General features: G+C 37.5%; 1 protein-coding gene across 2 annotated transcripts in view; it reads right to left on the bottom strand.

Annotated features, from left to right (window-relative positions):
• The window catches only part of LNPEP (leucyl and cystinyl aminopeptidase), a 51,774-nt gene that overhangs the window by 15,018 nt on the left and 8,942 nt on the right, over window positions 1–27,814 (bottom strand). Inside the window, exons 1-7 of one of the 2 annotated variants that reach the window (XM_066339730.1) lie at window positions 19,731–19,775; window positions 16,838–17,678; window positions 14,389–14,527; window positions 11,593–11,724; window positions 9,229–9,349; window positions 8,440–8,594; window positions 8,009–8,122 (exon numbers count right to left, since the gene is read on the bottom strand). In XM_066339730.1, the coding sequence (XP_066195827.1) occupies window positions 8,009–8,122; window positions 8,440–8,594; window positions 9,229–9,349; window positions 11,593–11,724; window positions 14,389–14,527; window positions 16,838–17,655 (1,479 nt within the window). In that variant the 5' untranslated portion in view covers window positions 17,656–17,678; window positions 19,731–19,775. Of the gene's footprint in view, window positions 1–8,008; window positions 8,123–8,439; window positions 8,595–9,228; window positions 9,350–11,592; window positions 11,725–14,388; window positions 14,528–16,837; window positions 17,679–19,730; window positions 19,776–27,814 lie in introns of those variants that run through there. The other variant, XM_066339729.1, reaches the window with a different exon arrangement.

Below are 27,814 nucleotides of genomic sequence, written 5' to 3'. Positions count from 1 at the left end.
TAGGCTTCTTACTTTTTAGTCTAAAGAATTTTTTCCCCATAAATTACCAAAGAGTTTAAGTGTTGATACTTAAGACTATTTAATAAAACAAAGGAGTAGTCAAAGCTCGGAGGAGGAGATAACGTGAGTTTTGGGGGAGGTAAAGGACAGAGCTTGAGGCAGCTTGGCACTCTGTTTTTTTGGCATTCAGGAAGAAAGAATGGCTGAGTTGCTGCTCGCTGCTAGAAGAGTTCACTCTATCTGGAGGAGTCCAGTCCTGGAAAATCTACCATCATCTGCTCACCCTGGAATTCTGAGTTCCTCTGCCACCCTGCGAGAGCTGGGCCAGCCCTGCCCTGCCGTCACAGGTTCGCAGGTTCGTTGGCACTGCTCCTCTTGCTACAGTGTGACCCTGCATCCCCTGCCCTGCTGGGACATCCTGCCACCCCAGCTACCAGCCCAGGACTTCTCCACTGTTTCCAGCTTGGTGCTCTGAGGATCCTACAAAGGCACTGAGACCAAACCACCCTGGGTTTTTTCGTGATGCAAAATCCTCAAGGTTTTTCATACTGTTTTTGTTATTAATGCTGTAGTCGTTGGTTTTGTTATACATACTAGTAAAGAACTGCTATTTCTATTTCCAAAATTTTCTGCCTAAAGGCTTTTAGCTGCAAATTTATAATTAGGAAAAAAGGAGAGGAAGGGGGGGTTTACATTCTCCATTCCAAGGGAAACTCCAGCTTTCCCTGGCAGATACCGGTCTTCCCAAACCAAGACAACTATTCATTCCAGGCAGCAGACATGTAACAAAGTTTTTAAAAATGTAACAAGTAGCAGGTGCAGAGCAGTTTGCAGATAGAACTATTATATAAGCATTTATCTTTGAGATAAAAAGCCTGATTAGGGAATTAATCATGAATATTACTGGTTAGCAAGCTTATTAACAATTATACTATGGGTTACCCAGGCTCCTGCTAGTCTAACCTGATTGTGAAAATATTATAAAAGCTGTGTACACTTTTAATAAATGTCTCTGGTTATGCTGTGACTGGGGACCATGTTTCTTTCCTGTGCATGCAAATGGCTCCTTGAACAGGAACACTCAGTCTCCTAAGGCAATCCTGGACTGGCAGTGCATCTTGACTGTACCAACAGTGAGCTCCAGGGATCACTGAGGACATCCTTTTATCGCTGGCTAATGAACAAGTTAGTGACGTGGTTGGATAATGTCAAGGGATGCATCCCAACAGGTTAATTCCAACATAAAATGGGCCATAATATCTCTAGACTAGAAGTCTGCCATAAAGACTGCTTATTATGTATGGCAAAGGAGCAAAATCTTAAAATTCAGGAAAACAAAACTAATACAACTCTTTATATGGGTGTTCCTGGTACCCCCCTAAAGGCCCCTATGACCTCAACCACTGGAAATGAGTGGTGGATGCTTTAGAAGCACGTCAAATACATATGCCTGAGATTAACTCAGATGTATTTATGACATGGAAAATTACATATTCTGCATTGCAAGCTTTCATAATTTTGAAGACATAGTACTCCCAGCCACAAATTCTTCTGCAGACAGTTCCCCCTCACCCAGAGCAATGCTTTCATGTTTTAGTTTGCTTGCTTTGCATGTGGAGTGGATCACTGGGGAGGAAAAAGGAAGCAAGCTTGTAAAAAAAAAGAATCTGTGATTCACATTCTAAAATAACATCGCAACAGCTGAAAATTATGGCTGCAGCACCATCTATGGATGCAAAGGTGCCAAAACAGCACTTTGTGACTTAAGTGAATTTTTGCTGCTCCCTGAGCCAAAAGTCTTTTTAGATACCTGTAAAAAAACCGCTTAGCTTCAAGGGCATGTTGAATTGCTCCATGCTTTGCCTGAGGTTTATCAAGGCAATCAGCCTTGAAATGAGAACTTTCCTATGAAATGGTTAAAGAATGAAGAAAATCTATGAAAGAGAAATAATTTGCAATCTTCCTATACATTGAGACTTACAGAAGCTATTACAGAGAGGTATGTTATGCTACCTGCTGACTGGAAAGCTTTATTTAAATCAATTATGACAGCAGCACAATATGCTATATGGTGGACACAGTGCAGCTGGCTTGGTGAAGATCAAGTGCAGGCTAACATAAATGCTGCGGTAACAAGGATCATTTGACAGGGACTGGAGATAAGATGATGATAAGAGAACAGTTAAGGATGCCATTAGAAACACATAACCAAGCAAGGGAGCTGGCTATAAGAGCTCCAAGGAGAGTCCTGGATGTTAATAGGACTGAACCTGGCTTCTCTACTATAAGGCAGAGACCTCAAGAGCCCTACATTACTTTTATTGATTGTCTGCAAACTGACAAGGCAAACGGATTTACCAGATGCAGCATAAGTTTTATTCAAATCCTTAGCTTATGAAAATGCTAATCCTGTCTGTTGCAAGGGACTTGATATAGTTAAATACAAACCGGATGTTTCCTTACGTGACTTTTTTCAAAGCTTGTGCACATGTTGGTACAGAACAATAAAAGCAGATTTGCTAGCAACCACCTTAGCCCAACAGCAACAGGTTGCTAGGGCAACAGTCAAGTGTTTTGACTGTGGTGTAGAAGGTCATGTGAAAAAGCAGTGCTCAAAGAATAAACAAGGGGAAAAAAACCCTAGTAAACCGTGCCCTAAATGCAAGAAAGGTTACCATTAGAGCAATGAATACCACTCTAAGTATGACAAAATGGCAAACCTCTGCCACAGCAAGGAAACTTGAAGATGGGCTCAGAATCCTGTGCCTTGCAACGAAACAGGATCCAGCTGCAGCAATCCCACACAGCTCAAGCTCAGGAACATCAAGGGGACCCCAGGCTGTGCTGGGATGGACTTGGCAGTTTCCACCACAGCCACAATGAGTGACACATGAGTTCACCTTACACCTACAGGTTTAAATGGACCCCTTCCTTTAAATGTCATGCACTGTTACTTGGGAGATAATCAGCATCATCTGAAGTGGACTTTTTATTTACCAGGAATTGTCGATTCTGATTGTAGGGGTGAAATAAAAATCATGGCTTGGACTCCTAATCCACCTTTACTATTCCAGCAGGATCATGCATTGCTCAACTGATACCACTCCCTATACTACCTGACACGTAATTGATACCATCTGCCAGTGCTGAAAAAGGCACTGGAGGTTTTGGGAGCACAAGCACTCCTCATATTTATTGGTCTAAACTTACTTCAGTGCAGCAACCTTTTCTAACCTGTGTTGTAGATGGCAAGTCTTTTACAGGACTAATAGACATCAGAGCCAACAAAACCATCATCAGTGAAGGTGAATGGCCACCTACCTTGACAAATGCCATCGGTGATCATCACAGGCATCAGACATAAGCAGATGCCACAGAAGTCAGCTGAGGAATTCATGCTGATGAACTCTCACAGGACCAGAAGGGAAACAAGCACAGCTCAAACCGTATGTACTTACAGCTACACACACACTGGGGAAGAGATCTGTTACCACAGTGGGGACTGATTTTAACAACAAATTTTTAAAAGGACTCCGCACCCAGAATTCCTAATCCAGCAATGATCTCGGAAATATGGGAATTGTTAATCACTGACTTCAAAGATTGTTTTTTCACAACTGCATTACCCCCTGATGCTGCACCTTGTTTTGCTTTTTCATTACCATCCTTCAACAACAGTGAACCTATGCAAAGGTATCACTGGACTGTGTCACCACAAGAAATGGAAAATGGTCCTTCAGTATGTCAGTTTGTGGTAGCAAGTACTTTACAATCAGTGTGACAGTACTTTTCAAAGTTTTGTTGTATCATTATATGCATGATACACTGCTACCAGCAGATGACTCTGTAGTACTGCAAAACTGTTTCACTTTTTTGTGTTTTTCTCTTGATAAATTTGGTCTTTGTATTGCAGCAGACAAGGCTGAAACTGCCCCACCATGGAAATACCTAAGGTTTCTACTATTTGAACAGAAAATTGTTCCTCAGCCCATTGTGCTGCAGACCTCTATTAAAATGTTAAATGATTTGCAAAAATTATTAGGAACTATTAATTGGCTCAGACCTACCCTTGGTATCTCCACTGAGGAATTATCATGCTTGTTTAACTTACTTAAAGAAGATGCAGATTTACTATCTCCTCTCCTCACAAGCTGGACACAGAAGCCCCTGAAGCATTGCAACTTGTAACAAATAAAATTCAGACCTCTTCTGTATCCAGATGATAAGCAGAGTTACCACAGAGGCTTCTTCTTATCCTGGCTGAATTCCGACCATATGCAATAATAGCACAGTGGTGTATAAACAATTGTGGATAATAGAGACGGTATTTTTACCTCACACATTTTCAAAACCAGTAACTACATTGCTTGACATGATTGCTCAACTTGTTTCTAAAGCATGAAAATTATGCCAGACCCTAAGCGGGCAAGATCCTTCTCATATCCACATTCCCTTGCCTGCAAATGCTTTTCAGGATCTGTTTCAAGAATCATGATCTTTACAGCCTGCCCTGACAGACTTTCTGGGAAATACTGTTAATTCTTTGCTGAAAAATAAACTTCTGCAATCTTTAAAATATCTTCTTCACAGCCATGTTTTCTAAAATTGTCACAGCCTCTGTCTGGAGCAAAGACAATTTACATCAATGGTTCTGAGAAAACTCAGAAAGCAGTTGTTTGGAAAAACTCCACAGGGAATTGGAAAAACTGACTGCTAGTAGGGTTAGCAGCCACTGTAGAAGCTTTTTGATGTTTAAAAATGAACCTTTCAACTTAATATCAGATTCCTTCTGCACAGTAGGCATTTTAAGCCATATTGAACAGTACTTTTTAAAGCAGGTACTCAACACGGATTTGTTTACACTGCTATCTACTTTGTATGGTTTTGTTCAATGCAGATCTTGCTGGTTTTATGTTATGCATCTCAGGTCTCACTCATCATTGCCTAGACCTCTGGTGGAAGGCAATGCAGCTGCTGATGCTCTGATGATGATTGCAACAGTTCTCAACCAAATTACACAGCCAAAGTTGTCACATGACTTTTATCACCAGAATGCAAAAGCTTTGAGTAAACAGTTTGATTTTATCCTTTCTCAAGCCAGACAAATTGTTCATTTTTGCCCTAACTGTGCTCATTTAACACCCTTACATATAACAGTAGGTACAGATCCAGGAGGTTTGGGTGTCAATGAAGTCTGGCGAATGGATGTTACACACGTTTCCTCTTTTGGCACCCTAAAATATGCATATATATCAGTTGAGACATATTCCAAATATTTTGTTGCTGCCACTCATAAAGGGGGAAAGGTAAGAGATGTCACTAAACACATGTTGTGAGCTACTGCTATCTTAGGAGTCCCAAAAGTAGTGAAAACTGATAATGGTGCAGCACATGTTTCACAACCAAGGAAAACCTTTCTTCATTGTTAAGGTACACATCTCTTAACTGGTATACTTCATTCCTCAACAGGTTAAGCTGTTGTGGAATGAACTCATGCCCTTTTAAAAGAATATGCTTCTTAAACAAAAGAGAGGGGATCCCCTTGTTTTAACACCTCAGGAACAATTGGACAAAGCAGTATTTGTTTCAAAATGTTTAAGTATTTACAGATTTGATAACAAAATAGCAAGTGAAAGAAGGTTTCTCATGGTGCTTTAAAAGATTCTCAATGACTCATTTATTACAAGGATTTGCAGAGTGGACAATGGCTACACCCTGTGCCTTTGCTAACGTGGGGGTGTGGTTATGGCTGTGTTACTCTATCCACAGGTGATCAATGGTTACCTGTGAAGAAAACGAACCCACCACAGAAGGGATGAAGACTTGAAGGCATCACAACTTTAGTTTGGCAATCAGCTACTGTGGGTTTAGGCACAACATACGTAACCCTTTTTAGCATCTTCAGTGTTTTCTTAATGAATGTGAACAAAACATGGGTCCCACAATCAATGAGCCAGTGTTTGGCTCACATTTGCTAAAGCAATTAACCAATCTATCCTTTGAATACCCATGACCAGTCCTAGTGATCCATTTCAGACATGTCTGGTTGGCATTCCTGTGACAAAGGATGACTGGAATAAGTTATATGATCAGTTACACATGATTGTACAACTCCAGGTAAGAGTAGATCAAGAGTAGTGGTGTTTGGGATCATGGCAGTCTAATGCTGGCCAGTCTGTGGAATGGCATCTGGGCAATACTGATGGAACCATAAAAGCAAGTAACTTCCCTGCTCTCTCACAGCAGCCTCAAGAGCTGGATGTACTAAGCTCTATAAAAGTTCCTGTGTGTTTTTACCTTAATAATGCTAATGATTCAAAACCAGACAACACAGGGGTTGACATAAGTGGCAGTAGCATTTATTGTAATGCTTCTGCCTAGTACAATTTTACTATGCCCTCACAAATCACAACAGATTGTGCAGTAAGCCTGCCTGGTAACATATTTTTAATATGTGGCAACAGAGCATGGAAAGGCATTCCAAGTAACAGTGGGAGATCCATGTACTTTTGGTTGTTTGACTGCGTTTCATCCCAGTCTCAAAACTCTAACCAATTGGACACTATGACATGGGCAAAATAAACACGATGCTAAGTCATTTGACCCTGACTCTAACTCTAAGGTTGAATTCTGGAATAGAGCAAAGAGACTTTTTCTTTTAGTTAATTGCCTCTGTTGATACTGCACATGCCTTGAATAAATTTAATAAACTAGGTGTTGGCTTGCAAAAGAAAGTAATGCTCCTAGTAATGCTTTAACAGGATTGTTAATAGATGTTGACTCAGTACCTCAGTATCTTTCATGCAACACTGCAGAAAGTATAGCATTAGACTTTCTACTGTTAGACCAAGGACACGGATGTGAAGACTTCAAGGGAATGTGCTGTATGAACCTGAGTGACCACGCTGAATCCATACACAAAAACATCCAGGAATTGGAGGAGCTGTCTGGAGAACTGCAGCAAAACCAGGGATGGGATCCTTTCAGCCTGTTCTCCTGGCTAGGAAGATTTAATTTCAGACCTTTGGTCAAACATGTAGTTAGTTTCACTGTAGTAGAATTCACACCATTTTTGATAATTATGTTATGTTTATCATGTGTATTTTCTTGTTTTCAACGGCTTATCCATCAGAATGTAAGGCAGGTAATGCTTATGCAGACACACTGTACTAGCTTTGCAATACTCAGTAAAAAAGAAAGGGGGAGATATAGGGAAAGAAAACAAAGAGCACTTGTAACTGAGAGAACAAAGAGTATTCAGTTAGAAAGAAAAGACTATTCAGTCCAGGCAGCAGATCTGTAACAAAGTTTTAAGAAATATAACAATTAACAGGTACACAGTAGTTTGCAAAAAGAACTATTATATAAGCATTTATCTTTGAGATAAAAAGTCTGATGTTGCTATTAAGGAATTGATCATGAAAATTATTGGTTAGCGAGCTTATTAACCATTATTCTATGGGTTACCCAGGCTCATGCTATTCTAACCTGATTGTGAAAATATTATAAAAGCTGTGAACACTCTCAATAAATGTCAATGGTTATACTGCGACTGGGGACTGTGCTGCTTTCATGTGCTTACAACCTCAGGCATATTTAATAAACTAAAGCTTCCTAGGTCTATTAGGAAAAGCAGAAGTAGACAAACTTGTTCAACAACATGTCTGGACCTATTCTAGAAAGATTTTAAGTTATAATTTGATATATAGACATCTACATGTTTTAACACCTGCTATTTTGCACAGAATACTTTAACCTTCTTAGTAGACTACAGGTATATTACTACCAAAATAAAGCAAAAAAAAAAAAAATGTCAACCCATAGAAACAATCTACCCTTCTCAAAGCCACTTGCAATATAATAAAATACCAAAGAAGAGATGTAGCAGGATCTCAATGGTTCCCAAGATTAATTTCAGTACAAGTTTATAAGTATCAATCATTTATAGGCAGCACTAAAACCAGATAATAGTGCAGGTACAGTAAATGTAATTACAGGAATTACTTACTGAATGTAATTCTGGAAAAACCTTCTCCATGGCAAAGTATTCCATGAATGTGGCAAATCCTTCATTCAGCCACAGATCATTCCACCATTCCATAGTTACTAGATTTCCAAACCACTACAAAAGACCAAAACCACCATTATTTTTTTAAATCTAAATCTAATGAGAAGTACTCCATCCATTCTCTGCCTTATTTTGTGGGAAAATGAAGGTCAGTCAAAACCACAGTAAAGCCTTTGCAGCAACAACTCCTCAAGCACAGCACGAGAGTTGCACTCTGGCTGTTGTGCTGTAGAAAATACACTTGCACGTTTTCTGAACAGACACAATGCCCAAACCAGTCGCAGTGAGGAGAAGGGTGAATTTAAGGACAGAATTGCACTTAAAGACCAAAGACATTAAAAAAGAAAACAATAACCTTGCCAGACTAGTACCTGATGGGCAAGTTCATGGGCTATCACTGCAGTTACTAGCTTTTTATCCCTTGCTGAGGAACTATTGTTGTCAAATAAGAGTGTTGTTTCTCGAAAGGTGATCAAGCCCCAGTTTTCCATTGCACCAGACTGAAAATCAGGAATTGCCACCAGATCTGGAAAAGATTTGAAAAGTTTTGAAAATTTCTATTTAAAGCAATCCCGTCATTAAAGCTTACCTATTATGTGATACAATAATTAAAAAATTCGTGATTTAAACCCTCTGGTGCAGACATAAGACATACACTCAAATCTCAAGTACAGAAGCCCCACAGATTTACATCAATGTTTCTCTAGCAGTACATTGACACAAACAACTTAAAGAAACCCTGCCTATGGATCCACGTGAACCAAAGTAACATGGAAATGAGATGCCCTGGAAAGTACACTGCTGAAAAGTAGTGTCTTAGAAGACTGCATTTCATATCTTTCCAGTCAAACTAATGCATGTAGAGGAGTCAGGCTGCAGATCTTGCAGTTGTGAACATGGTTCACAGACTGAGAATTTCCTCGCTACCAAGTTGAGCAACACCAATGAATTCTTCTGTGTAAATTTACATAAAAGGATAAGCAATCTGGTTCCAAAAGCTCACAAAAGTTTTCCAGTTTGGGACTGACTTAATACTTGCACTCAGACAAACATGTAATTAGTTTTTAAAATTATTTAATAATTATAATACTTTTTTAAAAATTAAAATCCCCGTGCATTTTTCAGATCAGAGCTTCCTTTTTAAGTCTTAAAGAACTTACCTAATTTTTCAAGAGGGTATTTCATTACAAAGTATTTTTGGTAAAATTCCAGAAGCTTCACTGCTGTGTCTAGGGCATACCCAACTTGGTTTAGATGCTGCGGTATGGCATAGACAGATACCTAGTCCAAACAGAGAAGAGAAAATATTTTGAAAATTACAGCTACAAAAGATTTAGAATTGAAGAAGGAGCTGGCAGGAGTTCCTGAAACAGATAAGACACATAAGTACTTATACAAATTACATACGGTAGTTACGAAGCTGCTCATAAAAAGCTGATTTTTCTTACTAGAGCTTATTAACTAGTCAAAACACAGGGACACTGTCCTGTGTGCATGCAAGAACAATTCAAGATACTGCTTCAAGGAACCTGTTCAAGAAAGGTCTACATAACACAAATTTTAAAATCTCTCATGAGTTATTAAGAGACCCTCCCTGTACACCTCAACTAATCTTTAGGCTATAATAGCATTTATAGTGTGATAGCAGTAGTATAATCTGCAAGAAATTCTCTCAAAAATAATAATTGGCATAAAGCTCATCCTTATCTAAGGTATGGCCACATTAGACATGATGTAAGAAACATTTATAAAAATTGAGAGGTTATGGTCTCCCCTATTCATGTTGAATTGTCTGTTTCAAGGAAAGATCTTTGATTAGGTTACAGGCAGATTCACTTTTAGGACTGCCTTTCCTACACAAACAAATAAAAACATGGAGAACCATATTCCATTTCTATAAAAAAGGAGTCCCTCTTCTTCTGCTATAAATTAGTTCAACAAACAACATTTCAAACAGATGGAAAAGGTCACCTTTTAATTTTTGAGTTTGAATGAAGCACATATAAATAAGAATCTACTCTAGTGATCCTGGAGTACAAAACCATTATTTGTTGCAAATTCTAAGCCCAAAAACAAAACATAAGCGTCTCCCTCCATAAGGATCATGTGCAGTTGAGAAAAATCTCATTGCATTATGAGCAATGAAGCAACTTTACTTCAACTCTACACTATCTTAAAGCTTTCATGACAATAAACTTCTTCTGTATGAAGCTCAAATTCTTTGGATCTTCCAGCCACAAATTGCTGGAAGCCTTCTAAGTCTGTATTTCCTGGGAAATGTCAATATATGCTTCCTTTTTATGACTTCCTTGGCCTGCTAGACACTGATGAGACTACTTTAGACTTACTAAAACTCTGGCCTTACTTGGTATTCTTATCCTTTCTCCCTTCAAGGTAGCAAGTATTCTTAGTAAGATTAAAATACTGATAAATTAAAGAGAAAGAAGACATTAAAAAAATAAATAAAAAATAAGCAAGAAGTATTCTTGTTAAGTTAAAAAGTTATCTGTCTCAAGGAAATTACTGTATGGTTTTACCAGAGTACAGTTCAAACACAGACCTGAATAAAAGCCACAAAGTGAAAAAAATAAGTGTAACAATATGTTCTACTCAGCTTTCATTAGAAATACTTGTCTAGATAAGAATCAAAGCCTGTCTAGTATCTTCACATGTGTTTGTTTAGTGGATTAAAGGGGGGGCTTCTCCTTCTACAATGCCACTAGCACTATTCCCTCTGGCTTCTTCTAGGTACACGGGTACTTCTGACATTTCACCACAAAGGGGCAGTTTCTGCTAAAGAGTTATGAAAGTTGTTGCTTACACAAAACTTCTGCACTTTCTAAAATAAGATTAAGGAGCATCTACTAATATTACCACGTTTGTTCTTTAGTTGCTCTAACTGCACACATTGTAGAAACATGCCATACCCTTATAAAGGACAAAGCTCAGGCAGGACCCACTGTTTGATGCTTGGGACTTTTGGAAAAATGAAATTAAATAATTCCATTTAAGTGACTAAATGCAGATTTAAAGTCAGCCTAAATTTCCTTTACCGTAAGGCATGAGATTTGAGATATGTTATCTTGGCAGATACAGAAAATTTTTGTGGCACTGCTTGAAACCATGTGTAGGTGTTCCCAGAAACATGTCACATTTCTTTACACCCTCAGAATAACTCCCGGTTTGCATGACATTACTAGTCACAGATGAAGCAGTGAAAAAAAGAATTTAAAGCTTCCGGCTCTGAAAGTTCTTTGGAATTTTATTTTGTAAACTTCTACTGTTAACAGGACCTGATGCAGAGCCCCTTGCTGTCAAAGTATATTCAGCCTGGTATCACCTCAGTCACTTTATAACACATGGCTTTTGTCCCCTACCTAAGATGAATACAATGAAACCAAGAAGATAAATAAACTTAAAAGAGGCAGGGTTTGCTTGTTGGTTTGGGCAGCTTTTTGGTTTCTTTAGTAGCCGGGTCAGCTTGGGAAGAGTGAAGTAGAACTTGAAGTGAAACAAACACATACCAGAGTCCCATTAGTTTCCCTGCTGATGTTTTTCAAGTCTGCAACAACAAAAGCTACTAGATAGGTGCTCATCTTCAAACTCACAAAAAACTCATCCTGAACAATTCCATTTGTCACAGGTGTAGTGGCTTTCTGCAGGGGAAATGAAATATTATTAATGCAGACAAAAGAACACTATGACATAAAATAAATCAATGTTAAAGAATTATTTCTTGCTATGAACAGTTTATAGGCAAGCTTATGTAATATCTTTATATTTTTGTTATATTTCAGTGGGATTGATGATACTTACAACAATGTAACAAACTTAAGAAGGCATGAGACATCTACACTTACATACACAAAAATTATTTGTCCAGTTTTATTTTGTCCTATTACCAAACAACTACTTCGTTGGAGAAACTAATCTAATTTTGTTAGCATTTAAATCCCAGTATAAAACGAAGTCAACACAGATCATCATTAATTCAAGGGAGTGTTAGGCTAAACCAGAGACACTAGTAGTTCGGCATAGCCTACTAAAAATACTGGTGTTACATGAGTTAAATATTTGTCTCTTTCCTTAAGTCTCAGCAATACTAGGTAACCAGACATCCTCACTATTTCAAAACCAAACAAAATACTCCTCAAATGCACTTTTACTAATCAAAAGAGAACGCATTTTAAAAACTCAGGAAAACCTAAGATCTCAGCTACTTCAAAGCAAAAACATGCCCAGCTTAAATATACACTGACAAAAGCAACTGTCTGCCCAGTTTTCTGAGCACACACCATGCAGAAGTAAGGTACTGTACCTCAGTACTGTATTTTTTGTGCAGTTTTCTTTAATAATAGTCCTATAAAAGCATGCTATATGCCTTAAAGTACTTTTCCATGTATTCCTCCACAAACATAAAATACAAAAAAAATAAAGCAAAATGTTTAAAGGCACTATAGTGCAGAATACTAAAGGTCTGGAGAGAGATGGCAGTCTATAAATTCTGAACTTTATATATGATTAACCCACAAACATTTAAAAACCAACAACAATTACTTTAGTTTTAGACAAGATCATTTGAAATCATACATATTTTGACATTTAACTGTCACGGAAAATGTAACTGTCAACCTTAAAGAGAAAATGGATTTTTAAACCTGATGATATAATCACTATAATAATTTAATCTGACCATTATATAGAAACAGAATGCCATCTCTGAATTCCTCCAGTGAATTCATAAATGTATGCCTTTATTACAGCTCTTGTTTTATAAGGAGGTGACAGCCTATTTAAGAAATCTTCTGCAGCTGCAGATAAACTGGTTTAAAAATTAGTTATCCTCATTAAAAACAGACAAATAATAATAAAAAACCCACCCCAAAACCAGGACAAAAGGTAGCTCCACAGACCCTAAATATCCAGTTTATTTCTAGCCTTAATCCACATTACATGCTATGTATTGTCAATTTAGTGATGTACACGCTAGCTGACAAGGTTGACTTCTGGGATCTCTTGCTCATGTAGGTAGGTATAGATGATTATTTCAGCAATGTCTGCCGCACACATCACAAAATAATCAGAGTTGGAAGAAACCTACAAGGACCATGGAATACAAGTCTAAGCGAGTAGCCCTAATGGGGCTCTAACGCACAATCCTAGCATTATTAGCACACTGCTCTGACCAACAGAGCTAATTGTGGGTGCATGCAGCAGTGCTAAACCATCATCTACTTTCTGTACATGAAGAACTTGGGAAGATGTTGAAAGATGCCTTAGCCACTTGCCCAGCTCCTAGCAGAGGAGAGTGAGTGAGGTTCTTGTTTACACGGAACAGAAGAGTGGTCCACCAGAGTCCAATTCTTCTTGTAATTGCTAAGAATCACTACAAATCCAAATAAATATTCGTACACTGTGAAAAATACTATTTAATAAGGTTCCAATTATTAGCTTGGTTTTCAAAAAAATGGCATCTGTATCAGCACCCGAGCTTTAGACAACTTCTGGAACCCAAGCCGCACAGTGTACATAAATGCACCAGCAACACCAAAGGTGTAATTTTTTCCTTACTGATTAGACCATTGTCAGTACTGAGTTTCTGCTGCATGATAGATGGTGGTAATGTTTTGATGAGAGAATACCTAGTTCAGACACAGATTAGGTATTGTTAGTCTTTCTCATCTGTCTAAATGAATTAGGCTTCCACAAAGGTTTGTCCAAAAGTGTAGTAGCATAAACCACCACCATAAAATTCAGATACTTAAGCTCATACAAGATTTTGTCGGAAGAATTCTAGCTGAAGGAATGTCAGATCCCTCATTCACATTCTGGAGCTGACTCTGTCTGTATTCATACCACACCTCCCCTCATTTAGCCACAGAAGCACATCCTTCAAGATCAGGCATATCTTTCACATACACTGATGCTAGTTACACAAACTACTGCTGAAGGTACTCCAGTACTCTGCACAAGTGCAGCAGCAGCAAACACAAAAAACTCAAAAGCAAACTTTAATGCCTGTTGAGACCAATGTCACCAACAACATAACCTTTGCAAAATAATGGTTCATTTAACTTCCAACAGGAATCCTTGAGTCATTCAACTGTCTGTCAGAAACATGGTACTGAGCAGTGCATTGAGCAGTTATTTTTTCTACAAAGTTCAAGTCTTTGAGAACAATATAGTTGATAAAGTCATATAGTTTATAGCTTACCCACCCAGGTCAATCCCCTGGACATTACTGCAATAAAAACACATAAAAACCACTGAAACAGATTACCTACGCCGCAGCTTTAAAATTCCCCCCCAAAACCAGGTACCTTTGGCATATTTGACAGAGTGGAAAGTTTCTCATCCCTTTTGATCTTGATTAAAAAAGTAGCTTTAAGTGCTGGTTCATCAAAGCATGGAAAAGCAGACCTTGCTGCCAGAGGTTCAAACTGAGTTGCTGCAAACCACCTAATGGGAAGAGTGGAGAAGAGCAAAATAAGAATTATTAAAAGCACAAATGGCAGTTCATTTAGGATAGAACAGTCATCTCCCTCACAAACATTATAAGACTGTGTTGTGGGAATAGCTTTCTGAACAGCAGATGACAAGTGCCAATCAGAAAACCCAGTAACGTACTTATTTGAGGAGTAATCTTCTTGGGTATTTTTTGCTTTTTGAACAAAGAAGAATGCACCTGGAATAACACACAAAACAATCACCAAAATATAAGCCAGCCAGTTTCCAGGGAGAGGGAACAAAAAGAAGATTGAAAAATTACATTAGTGAGCATGCCTACTATGTAAGAGTTTGGAAATCTCTGCAGTAGATAGGACTGCAAGGAAGCTTTTTCATCTAATTGCCAGGCCATTTCCTGCAGATGTTCCCACAGTTCATCTAACTATAGGCCTGCTCCCTGTGCTGGCTACTAGATGGATTCTGCCCAAGTTAAAGTACTGGTTTGTCTCTAATCCAACAGCTATTCGTATCACAAGAAGACTTCTCAAGAATCTACATTCTTCCTCCACTGTTTTTATACTAACTAATCATGGAAATTATGCCTTTTGATGGAGAGCATCTCTGACTTCTGCACCTGCAAGACAACACAGAGTTCAACAGGTCTTCTAATTGAAATATTTACTGGAGCTATACGGAGAAGATGATACAAATTGCGCTTTTTTTTCCTTGCGTTTCTTTATAACCTACTGCAAAGCTACCCACAAGTGTTTGGGTTTATTTCTTCAGCACCACGATTCGAACATTTTTGGATATACAGCTTTTCTGAGAAGGCACAGTGCTGACAAGTCACAAGATTAAACTGCCATGCCTATTTTCAACTTCTTAGTCTTTTCTTCCCCTGATAAATTAAAGCAGTTTCAGCCCAAGATTGTGCAGAAGAAAACCAAAGAATAAAGAACCACTCTGCATAAAAATAGAAATAAAGCCCAATTTATTTATTTTGCTTTTTGGCAACAAGTTAAGTGAGTTATTTTGCCATTTGGTAATTCGACATTTTTGTGATATAAAAAACATTCAAAAGAAATTGAATAACTAAACTAAAGAAAGAATATTTTCTTGCAAAATCAGCTTGCTAGTTTGAGTTTTATACAGAAAGCGTAGTAACAAAAGAGGTTAGCCAGAGTAGTCTGCATTTATAAAACTACAGACGACAGGCACATAGAGACAATGCTCTGGCAAAAAGAAGAGGCAGGGAAGGCAATGGAAATTATGAAATCACTGAAGAGTTACCTGAAAAGTATTAACTGAAAAACATACAGGTTAAAACATGTGCTACATCCTGTTCCCGAATAAAAGCAGGTAGCACTGGACCGAAGGGGACAAAACCTCAAAAAATAACTCACATATCATATTTTTTCTCTGTGAACAACTATGCATTCTCTTTCTACTACAATAAATGCAAAGAGAAAAAAAAGCTGCAGCTACATCAGAAAAGAAAAAAAAAACACTGAGTTTCAATCATTTCGGTGATTTTTGCTTTCTACACCCACTCCACTCTTATGCCTGCTAACTTCATTGGAATGCATGTTTTTCATGCTTGCAATAAGTTGCTTAGCCAACCCAAGTTTTTCTGTCTCTTTAATTGCACCACACTGTTTCTAGAAGATCTGCATGGATAGCTACTTGCCCACAAAGTACATGAACACTCTTATGACCAGCATAAGGCCCATTTGAAGTGGAGAGGGAGGGCCGATTTTCAATACTCTTCTTGATAAAAAGCACTGATTTACTCTTTGTAAAAAAAGTGTAATGCTTCCCTCTTCTCCAGTCACCTGAGACTTTGCCTGACTGCCACGACTTTTTCATATACGATTGAGAGTGTCTTGGCAATGACATCTCCCAGTTCCCACAGGATTGTGTGATGCATCCTTTGGGCCCCCCTGGGTTCCTCTGGTCCTGAACCTGCCCTCTTCCTATGATGACAGGACTTAAGTTTCCTCAGTCCCTGTCCTGAGGCTCAAAAGCTCAAGAAATATGGGAAGAATTTCCAAAATGAGAAACTAAAAATTTAACAAATCAAAAAAGCAACTCTATGACTACCTACAACCTCCACACTGAAGTATATTTCACTGTATGAGAGGCTGCCCTGACTTAAGGAACTCATCCATTTTTTAGGTAGATTAATCAAGAGATTAAAGACTGATTTTTCTAAACAGGAGTAAGTTGCATAAAATGTCCAATAAAAAAGCAACCTTTTTTACTTCTGTTATCAAAGCACAATCCAGAAGTGACAGGACAGAGCAGCTGTATTAGTGGGCATACCTTTCCTTAGAGTTCTCATCCTTGTAAGAAATTCTGTAGAAGCCATAGTAGGTGTCTGATAAGTTAGATGAATATTCCATGTTGACAGTATAATTCTGTCCTGCAAGGAGAGCATCTGGAGTCATGAGGGCAATTTGGTCATGCAGTGGATATTCCAGGAATTCAACTGGCTTTGCTTGATGCCCTTGTGCTGAAGTAATTGTTGCCTTGGTGATATTAAGTCCTGAGCTGTGAAGTACAATCTTCTGAGTTACGTGGAGGACATTGACCACTATTTTTACAGAGCCTGTAAATTTCAGAGTAGTTAAATTTGGCTGCAAGACAAGATCATAATGCAGTGGTACAACATCAGGAGGAAGCCTAGTTTTTGCCCATGGAAATAGTTTTCCATTGGTTGCCAAAGGGTATATTAGTTCCATTGTATGGTTTTTTTTATGGCAGCCTTCTTTGGTGAATGTACACTTGGGAAGAAGATAAATCACTATTATTAATGAAAACACAATCACAAAAACAACTGTGCAAACCACCATGGTCCTCGTAGAGGGCACTGAGCATGATCCATTTGGATTTTGCCTATATACAGACATGTTATTCTGCAGACTCGAGCTTCTGTTCATGAAGGACATCCCCAACAATTTTGCTGATGACTCATAATCCTCTTCGTCATCATCCATTTCATGCTCGCCAAGGCCACGCACCAGGAGACGGGAACTTCTTGGTTCGTATTCCACTTCATCAGGCTCCAGTGGATGTAAACAAGGCTCTTTTGCCAAGTCAACCACATCGGGCTCCTCTTCAAACATACTGTTTTCAATCATATTCCTGGGTAACTGGATTTGATCTGAAAAAGAAATGACCACATTTTACATGACAAACAACAGGTTTGAGTGTAACACCTCAAAGACATTTCACTGAATTACAGAATGGGAAATATCTTTACAGTATGTACCATCAAGACCTCTCCCATTTTCTCTTCTGAGTTTGTCTCCTGGGAATATTTTTATGCTTTTCTGCCTACCATAATTCTGCTTTTAGTATCTTCAAAAGGATGCTTTCCTTGTGCACAATCAAAATAACTGGAGGCCAGCTATACCACTGCATCGATCTCCCAGTCCATTGGTGTCACTGACTTGGCTGCATTTCTTCTACTCCAGTAAACTGTATTTGTACTCAATTGAATTCTTTAAGTTGGATTATTTCTTACATAGCACAGTAAAGCACAGCAGCCAATACAGTTCTTAGAAGTGTTTCAAATATGCAACTTTTTGAGTTCTTTAGTAGAGGAGAAAATCTGCCAATGAGATGGCAGCCACACAAACAAAACATCCATTTCGCTTTTTTAAACTTAATTTTTCACAAACATTGCAAAAAAAATATTTCTCACACAAAAACAGCAGTATAAAAATTGTAATTCCAATTGACATCTTCATTTAAGATCTACCTCATAACAATCATTGAAACAATCCACGCATCTAAGAAGTCCAATCAGTTCTAGTCAGACTATTTGCCTCCATAAAATTGGTCCTTTACAGACAATGAACCAGTGAATATAAATGAGGAATTGAAATTCATACCAAATTTTAAAATCACATTTTTATAACACGCAGTTACATTTTAATTAAACTTCTGATCATATCTATCACCTATTATGTAAAAGGTTATCTTTTAGCTAATTAGTCTCCCATAATAGGTTCTATCCAAGGGACTAGACAATACTTTTGCCCAACTTCAATGGTTCAGAAATTAATCTAATCTCTTTCAGACATGCATATCTACTGTCAATTGAATAATATTCACATCATACCTCTATCTTCTTCTATTTGTTTCCAGAGGAAGAAAGCTTATTTTTGCTTTGGATATAAACTTACTGTAAAGTAGACTAACTTTTATTAATTTCTGGCTAGAATGTACATTTTGCCAATCTATAAACAACCTGGAATATAACTCCAATGTATTATTTATTTTAATTTTATTAAAGTCATGTTTCTATATGGCTAAAAATCTCTGAAGTGAATTTAAAACATTTTAAAGAAAAAATGGCAAAAATATTTTCAAAGCAGATATACTAAGTTCCTTTAAGTGCATATATTCACTCTAAGTGTATCAAGACTTCCTGTTTCAAGGCCACAAACTCAAAAAAATTGGTATGTCAGTAGCTGTAGCAATTAATAGGCTTTCAATAAGGTAAAAAGAAAATAAAAAATCCTTCCCCAGAAACTTCAGTAAGAGAAAGGTGCACTAGTCAACCTGAACATGAGATACAGTGATGTATGAAAGCAGGAAGTTTGGTGAAATTTGGATCAACCATTTGCTCTAAGAAGGAATAGGATCAGAGCTTCACCAGATATCTGAGGTTGAAAGAGGCTTCAGGAGGTCATCTGTGCCAGCCTCTAGGCAAAAGCAGCTTCCAGAATGTTCTATTCTTATGGCATTTCCCAGTACACTGCTCACGTGCCAGCCTTCAGGCTGCGGTTGCATTCAGTGGTCTAGCACTATGATCTCTACCCTGGAACATGTGCACTTAATTGTCAGATTGGAAGCCACACAGAGCAGAGAGGACAGAAAGCTAAGTTAAATTACAAGTGAAAACACTCAGCCAAACTAATGGAGGAAAAAACCGTGGAAAAAAGTATTGTGCAGCAGAAACTCTTTTACAATTTGTCCCCCAAAGAACAATTTATCAAGAATTCACTATACTACTTCTAACAGAAGTTCTTGATTACTTCCCTCAGCTGGCTGCTTCTGAAATCTCCTGACTAGCTTCTATCAAATTTGAAAACGGACTCAAGACCAAATTTCCTCAAGTTAGAATGTAACCCCACCCCAAAACAATCAGCTGGAAGACACCCAAAACCATATCTGCTATGTAGAAAAGGCAGGTATTAAGACTCACATCTTAACCACTCCAAAAGGTAGCAGTCAATCAGTACACAGCTCCAACCCCGGCCATGGCATGTGCAGCTGCATGGCCAGCAAAAGAGGTAGAAGACAGGGGAGGCACTGCAGAGGGAAGGAGGAGAAAGATAAAGTGCATGAATCTAGCAGAAAGTAGGTTTCATCAGCTGTAATGCTTAGAGAACAGTTTGTTGAAGAGCTTATTCTCTAGTAAGTTTCTTCTAAAAGACACTATTTTCAAAGTCACATGCAGCTACTAACAACTTTTTCAGTCAAAAAGAATTATACTAAAAAATCTCAAACTTAAACTAAGATAGAAAAGTTAACTAGAAGTTAGCTTCAAGACAATTCACAGTTTTAATATCTAGAGGCATTAATTTCCAGGAAAACAACAGTTACAGACAATTTCTACAGAAATATTTGCACAAACTGGAAATAATCAGAATCTGTAAGATCAAAATTTTACTGCATTATCAAAAGCATCACCAGACTGCTACCCCTTACTGGAAAAAACATAGACCAAGTATCAAAAGGCTATAGAGCTATTTATATAAACATAAAAGTATTTTTATAAATTTCTTTATTCAGAGAATACATTTTTGGAGATGTTAATTTTAAAACTCTAACGCCCAGATAAACTCTGAAGTATTTGCTTCCTGCTGGTTCACTGACATTGATAACATGATAGTGTGAGTGAATTGAACTTCTATGACATTTCAGTTTTAACCCATGAGCTGTTACACAAAAAAAACCCCTACTTTTCTTAAAACTGAATCATGCCACAAGCAATATGGAGCAGCTTGGGGAGCTTGACTGCAAGCATCGCATTTCACTGTTATCTCTCATGCCACGTAGAGCCAAGCAGCAAGGATTCCCATTTTAAAACACATACAAAGCAGATTAATTCAGATTCCAAATATAACACATGACTACTATATAAACTACTATAAATGCAGAAGTAGGAAAATTAATCTGGAAAGAAGCTGCAGTTTGCAATGAGCTTGCTATTATGTAGCGCAGTCTTTGACAATGTAATCCCCATAGGCTCTGATAATGTGACCTAGCTGGCACTGAGTGGCATGACTTAAGGACACAAAGGCAAGTGATTAATTAGCCACACAGCCTGTTCCTACAAGACATATGTTCTTCACTTCTGCATCCTTTCACAAATTAGTCTTCAAAATTAGAAAGTAACTTTACCACAATACTCAAGTTCAGTACGAAACATGATCCTACAGGAACAATCAAGTGTTGGAGTAAAACAGTACTCTAGCATTTGCTTCAGGTATTTACTTTGTCTGAAGAGGTCCAATCATTAGGGAGAAAAATGTAAGCTTTTCCCTGAAGTTTAAGAGGCAATGCAATATTTTGAAACTTACTGTGTGCAACAATAAAGTATCTCATGATGCTTAGTTTGTGGAATCCATTATAAATATTCTGCAGAATACAAAAAGAAATTATTCCTTTATTTTTCAGGGACAGTATCTTCTTGTAATGCTATTGATATCTCTTTAGTTCTACAAGTAGGTACTTTTCTCTTGCAAAACAAAATCAGTAGTCTCTTGTCTGCCTATCGTGTCTGGGTGTTTTACCTCAGAGCAGAAATCTCAATGCTCAAAATTCTTATATGAATCTAAGTGACCATGATTAAGAGGCTAAAACCAAAAAAACTAAAAATCCTATTCACTCCAATTCAGACTGCTGCTGCTTTCTGAGACTGAAATTCAGCACAATACAAACTTTAAATAGTGAGTAGATATCATACAATATTTTAACTGAAATGTTAGAGGAATTACAGTTACGCCTGACACATTATAGCAAACAAACTCCCACTGCAGAAAAGTGAGAACCTTTCTGTACTTCTGGAACACCCTAGGCCTAAAACAACTATTGGGTAGCATGTAGCAGCAGAAGTAGCAAAACTCAAGGCCAGACCAAAACCCAAGGCCAGGAATATAAAAGTGTGGCAACCAACCAGAATAAAAACTGATTCTCACTGAATTTAAACTACTTCAGCTACATATAAATAATGGGAGAGAAGGTGCAGAGTTAAGCCTGCCCAAAACCAGATTGGTGGGTCAGAAAAGAACATAATAAAACTGAACAATTTGAAAGTTTGCAATCAAGCAACTCACTGACATTATGTGAAAGAATAATTTTGTCCAATTATTTCAGGAATAGATGTTTAACAATGCCATTAGCTATGAAGAGCCATAATACTGTTTTGCATACCTAACTTTTACGTCTAAATTTGAAAGCATTGGCCCTTTTTTTGGCAGAAGTTGCTGACAAAACAGCAAATTCCATAGACAAATCAGATAAATTTGCTCATATTAAAAGCTTGGTTACTTTGGCTAAGGCCATCCAGCAGGGCAAAAAGGAACTCTGAGATAGATTTTTTTCCCTTTAAAGATATGTTTTATCTTCATGTGCCTGTCTAAATGCCACCTCAGCTAGAAGTAGTGGTGAAACACTGGCAAGATCTCAGCACAGGAACTAAGATCAGAGTATGTTATATCTAACACATGAATGAGCTTGCTACCAGGATGGCAAAGTGAGGTTAAGGAGAAGATGCTATTGGGCACAAATACTGTGTCACACAGTCTAAAACTAAAATAACAAAAGCTCCACTATTACTCAAGAATCAGAGAATTAGTTGTACACTCTTAAGGTTTAGCAAACAGTGTAAAATTCCTTGTTTCCAGGACTCTGATGAAATATTTGAAGCCCTTATGAGCACTTGCAAATACTTTGTGTATGGCATGTAAGCATGCTCCAAGCAGAGATGGATACTTGTATGTATGTCTAACTCAACTGTAAAAATATAAGATTGGTTAGAGTACACAGAACCTGACCTTCTCTCCTCTACTTGGTCTTCAGGACAAACATTAAAGGAAAGGAATGCAGTAGTTACCACTAAAGCAGGTCACTGATACACAGCCATGGATATAAAAATGTACAAATGCTACTGCTCTTTAAGTTATTTAGTCCTTTTCAGTAACTAACATTATGTCCCATGGAAAAACCAATGAAGGAATTCTGCAGAAATAATGCCTCATATGGAGTCACTGCCCTCTCTCGTATTGAAAGCACTAAATTCAGTGTAACTATTTCCCAGAAAAATAAAAAAAAACAAAGGCTGAAAATTCAATATCGAAGAAATGTTTTCACTCCAACTTATAATTTATATTTTGCTTAGTGACATAATCATTTCTCATTGTATCTGAAAGAAAAAAAAAAATAGAAACACTGCAGAAATTAAAAAGAACCTATCAGCCATGACAAATGTATTGAAGTTTTCTACTACATTTGCACTGTCTTTAAGAGACAGTAGGATTTGTGCAGACATGGCTCTAGAAAGTTTGCAAATAATAGGTGTATCTGCTATAGAATCTGTTATTTTAGGGAAAAGATGAACACAATATTACTGTACTCACAGTACAGTACTCATATATATTTATGAGAGAGGAAACCAAAAATATATCTGCTTAGGGAAATTTCTCACACATGTCATACATCTTCAGTCATCCCACGCTAGTGACCAGAACAAGATGAAATATGACACACAATTAAACCAGAGGTACTTGCATTGTATAGTTTGCATGCAAGAAGGAACAAATCAAGCTACCTACAGGAGAATAGTATAACAAATATTCAGCAAACTTTCAGAAATATTATGTGTTCCTATTATTAGTTTCTATTTAAACTTAAAATAACATTTTAAATGCGCAAAGCACTAAGGCTGTCACTATAAAAAATAAATCTTAATGCTCCTTTCTGTCCTAGAAAGGCTAGACTTGACTGTAGAAACAGAATTGTGTTTTTTCATATTAAAGAGTTATCTAAAATATGTTTAAGGACATCTGAGGCCCTAAGGATCTGGAAACACTATTAAAGGTTTACACTTTCCTTCCTGAACTGTCTGATGCAAATCTGCATCTTCAATCTCAAAAGGGGGCGGGGGGCGGGTAGAGACAGAGAAATGTTTAATACACCAAATCTCCCTGAACTGTCCTGTCTAAAATTTCAGAAGTGCTACTATGGAAAAGCAACATAACATACGGTATTCAATCACCTTTTTTAAGTTTGGGGGTTTTTAAAATAAAATTCCATAGGCCCAACTTCCACATGTAACTAATAAAAGCCACAAATCTATTTATTTATGCCAAGTTACTTAGTAAAAAATTAATTTTAACAGAGTTGTAAAAATTAAAACTATATACTTCGGCTCAGCTCTTACTAATGGCAGTTCACCAATTCTACTTAACAGGAAGCAGCAGATAAATCACCCCAATTCTGAACTGCCAAATATTAATGTTTTTATAGAAGACAGAAGGGAACATTCACTCTTATTTGTGCATCTCATGCCAGACTCATTGCTTGAGACCTGCTCCAAAACTTGCACCTTCTTCTCACCCAAAACTATTGTCCTGGCTATTGTTTCTACATTATCTGAGAGGTGAGAAGAGACAGAGCCCAAAGGGGAATGCCAAAACAAACTGGTTGTCACAGACACTCAAACAAGGCAGACAGAGGCATTTTGAACAAAATTTTGATTCCAAATACTACACTGGAAATCCAAAAGGTGAGAAATATTTCAAAAAGTGCAATCAGTTTCTCAATGAAGACAAAAAATCACTAGTTTCAAACATTACTAGTCAAGAGGTTTTACCACTGCAAATCAGCATTAGACTTTAAGTAAACAGAAACAAGAATTGTCAGGGGCACAGATAAAATGGAATTGTCTATCAGTTGTTGTTCTTCAGGTGAGGAATAAAATGGCCAGCAAAGAAGAGGTTTTATCGACAGTTAAACATCTGGATTGTTAGACTCTGAAAATGCACACTTAAAACATTCATTGCTAACATCTTCTTAGATACAAGCTTAATTTTTTTTTTTTCTAAATCTAAAGATGAAATAAGTCTGGAAACTTTAGCTAATGCTGTTTATGAATTGCATAACCTAATATGACTGAAATGAGTTGCAAGAATCTAGCAGAGAAAGAAGCAACATTCTACCCTACTTAACCACTTCAGCAAATTAAATGAGAAAAAAACAAAGATCAAGAAAGAGAAGGGACAACTTAGAAAACTAACAGTATTTTATATCAACAGTTTTGTGGAAGATAAATATTTTAAGAATAAAACCTTCAACAAATTACTGAGGCAATAGTTTTTTTTGTTTTTCACAGTCTCACTTCACTATTCATTTAGGCATCATTCAAATCCCTATAGATCTATTATGTCCTACTTATATGCTGTATCAAAAGATATTTGGCATATAGATTTGAACACATAGATGATATTATCTCATCACTAAGTGACCTCTATTTTTTCCCCCAAAATTCTCAAAGAATACAAATAATCAGCACTGATTGATCTCTGGCAGTACATGCCAGCAAATGCTCAGTCTACAGTAAGTGCTTAAGACAAAAAAGCCTCCTGCTATCAAAAGCCTTCTGTTACACTTGGATGCACATTCAGAGCCGCTTTCTGTGTTACCACCATTTGAAAACCTACTTGTCAAACCAGAAATAACCTCAGCTCTGTAATAAGGCGTATGACAGGTTGCTTGCTCAGGCAATCACTTCAAAATTTGAACAAAAATTATGCAAGAGACATGTTAATTAACTGGCTAAAAGCAACCAAATGGTATTTAACCTTTCAGCTATAATTCACTGTTGATGAAGCATGATCATGAAGCCATGAAAGGAAAACCAAGCTTTCTCACCATTGAGTCTAGATTTTTAAAGTCAGTTTAGCAAACAGATAAACAAACAGACCCACTCATATGCAGAAACACTTGTCTTCTTAATGTTCACAGCCAGTCCACAACTACGGGTTGGAGCCTCTCAGTCCACCTGAACACTGAGTATGAGTACATAGAGGCTCCATTACCTTTTGACATCTGAAAGGAGACACCCACCAAAGTTACTTCTGAAGCAGAACTGCCTCAGAAATCTCTGCTCAATCAGAGATTTTCAACAGTAGGACTACAGTATTGACTGGACCCAGACTAGAGCTATACAATACAGTTGTTGTTGTCACAGACACACAAAGCAACTGATGGTCAATCCAGACAGTTTTACATGCAATTCCGTTCCCCCAAAAAAGTGAAAAATATGAATCTGAAGTCGTACCCCACAACCCTTTACACTGCCTTGGCACTACCTTCTCTCATTTCACTGGTTACTCAACTACCTCAAGGAAAAAGTATTCAGCACACCAAAAAAAGGTGCACCAAAAAATAAACACTCAGTAGTCTCAGTAATCTTGGAAAGCAGAACTTTGGTTAAAGTTATTACCTCATCAACTCATAGACCCACTGCTTAATGTTTATGATGAAGGAACTCAGGTCAGCATACAGATTTAATGTCTTCTATCCAGAAATTTAATTCTTATTTGGTTAAATCTGGTCTTTCACTTGCTCTATCAATGGGTAAATTAGTCTAAACCTAAGTGAGTTGAAATAACAAGGAAAAATTTAGAGCCAAAATGCTGAGTTAATTATTTAACTGTATACCAGTTCCAACACAAGATACATTTTTACACCAAATTTCAATTACAAATTCTGAAGAAAAACAAGAATCTTACCAAAACACAAGAACAAATCACAGTTAAGTGGACAGGAATTTTCCCAAATTGCTTAGTTTCTCCCCAGCTACCTGAAAGGAGGTTAGTGCGGTGGATGTTGGTCTCTTCTCTCAGGTAATAAGTGACAGGACAAGAGGAAATGGCCTCAAGTTCACCAAGGGTGGTTTAAATCGGATATTACGAAAAATTTCTTCACCAAAAGGGTTATCAAGATTTTGAACAGGCTGGCCAGGCAAGGGAGTTGTCATCCTTGGAGGTATTTAAGGACACATGGACGGCACTAAGGAACACGGTTTAGTGGTGGACTTGCCAGGGTTAGGTTAATGGTTGCACCCGACAATTCTAAAGGTCTTTTCTGAAATTAAATGATTCTATGATTCGATAAATAATTGCTTAGCATGGGGACTTCTAATATTAGACAAAAATTCTATAATTCTGATCTAATTAAGTAAATTGCACAATTTGTATACCATCTCAATTTATTTGCTGATGTCATACTGTATTCCTAGCTGTTAAAAATGGTAGAACATCACTCTGAACATTATTTGGCCTATTCCTTCACCTAAATCACCACTTCCTCTAACAGAAAGTACATCACCCCCTCATCACATCCCACCATCCTTATCCCAGACAAATATCCTGTGTTCAGGATAATGCAGACAATTTTGTTTTCCATTCTCCTCTTTGTTCTTTTTCCTCTTTTTAGAATAACAGTTCTGGACATCCAGTTGCTGCTATCCAGCAGAAGACTGAATAATTAAAAAGTGTGAGCAAGCTTTACCTACTTCTCCTCTGAGCCCTATATTCACTGATTCACTGTAGGATTCCACACCTATTTTGAGGAGCAGTTAATATGGAATTAGTGTAGTTCCTTATTCTGAAACTTTGGGACAGTCACAAATTCTTAATAACCTCCCTCCTTACCTTGGTTTCAACTCAAAGGTAAAGAACTCAGCTTTTCTAATTGCCAGCTCTCCCTGCTCTGTCACTCTATATCTTGTCTGATCACAGCTTGAAAAGAATTACCTCAAAAATTTGGTGGAAGCAATTAAAAAATACCTCTGAAGTGGAAAATATACTTAACTAAGAAATATTAATCTTTAGAATTGCTTTTTTGCTCTTCTAAAATATCACCCAACAGAAGTTATATCAGCTTTGTTGAATTTTGGTCATAGACAATTGGTTTACAGCATTGTCAGTAAAAAAAATTCCTGTTGCCATCTGCTTGCTCTTTGGGACACAGAAATTCACTTGCAGAAAGAGTATAAGGGTAGTGGCACAGGCTCTTCATGATCACATGCCAAATGTCTGAGTATATTGGGAAACCTATTCAAAATCCTAACTAAAACCTCAAGCTTTTGTGGGTCAGGCAAGCAGTGATGTTCCTGGTTCTATCCTCCCTCCCCCAGAGGAAAGGAAGTGTGAGGACGAACGTCAAGCAAAGAGTTATATTTATTCAAAGTCTTCATGAGAGCAAATTAGTCATCTT

Source organism: Sylvia atricapilla, chromosome Z (assembly GCF_009819655.1).
Source record: "Sylvia atricapilla isolate bSylAtr1 chromosome Z, bSylAtr1.pri, whole genome shotgun sequence".
In the NCBI taxonomy this organism is placed as follows: Eukaryota; Metazoa; Chordata; class Aves; order Passeriformes; family Sylviidae; genus Sylvia; species Sylvia atricapilla.
The sequence above is the reverse complement of the archived record's forward strand: the minus strand, read 5'-3'. Positions and strand labels throughout refer to the sequence as shown.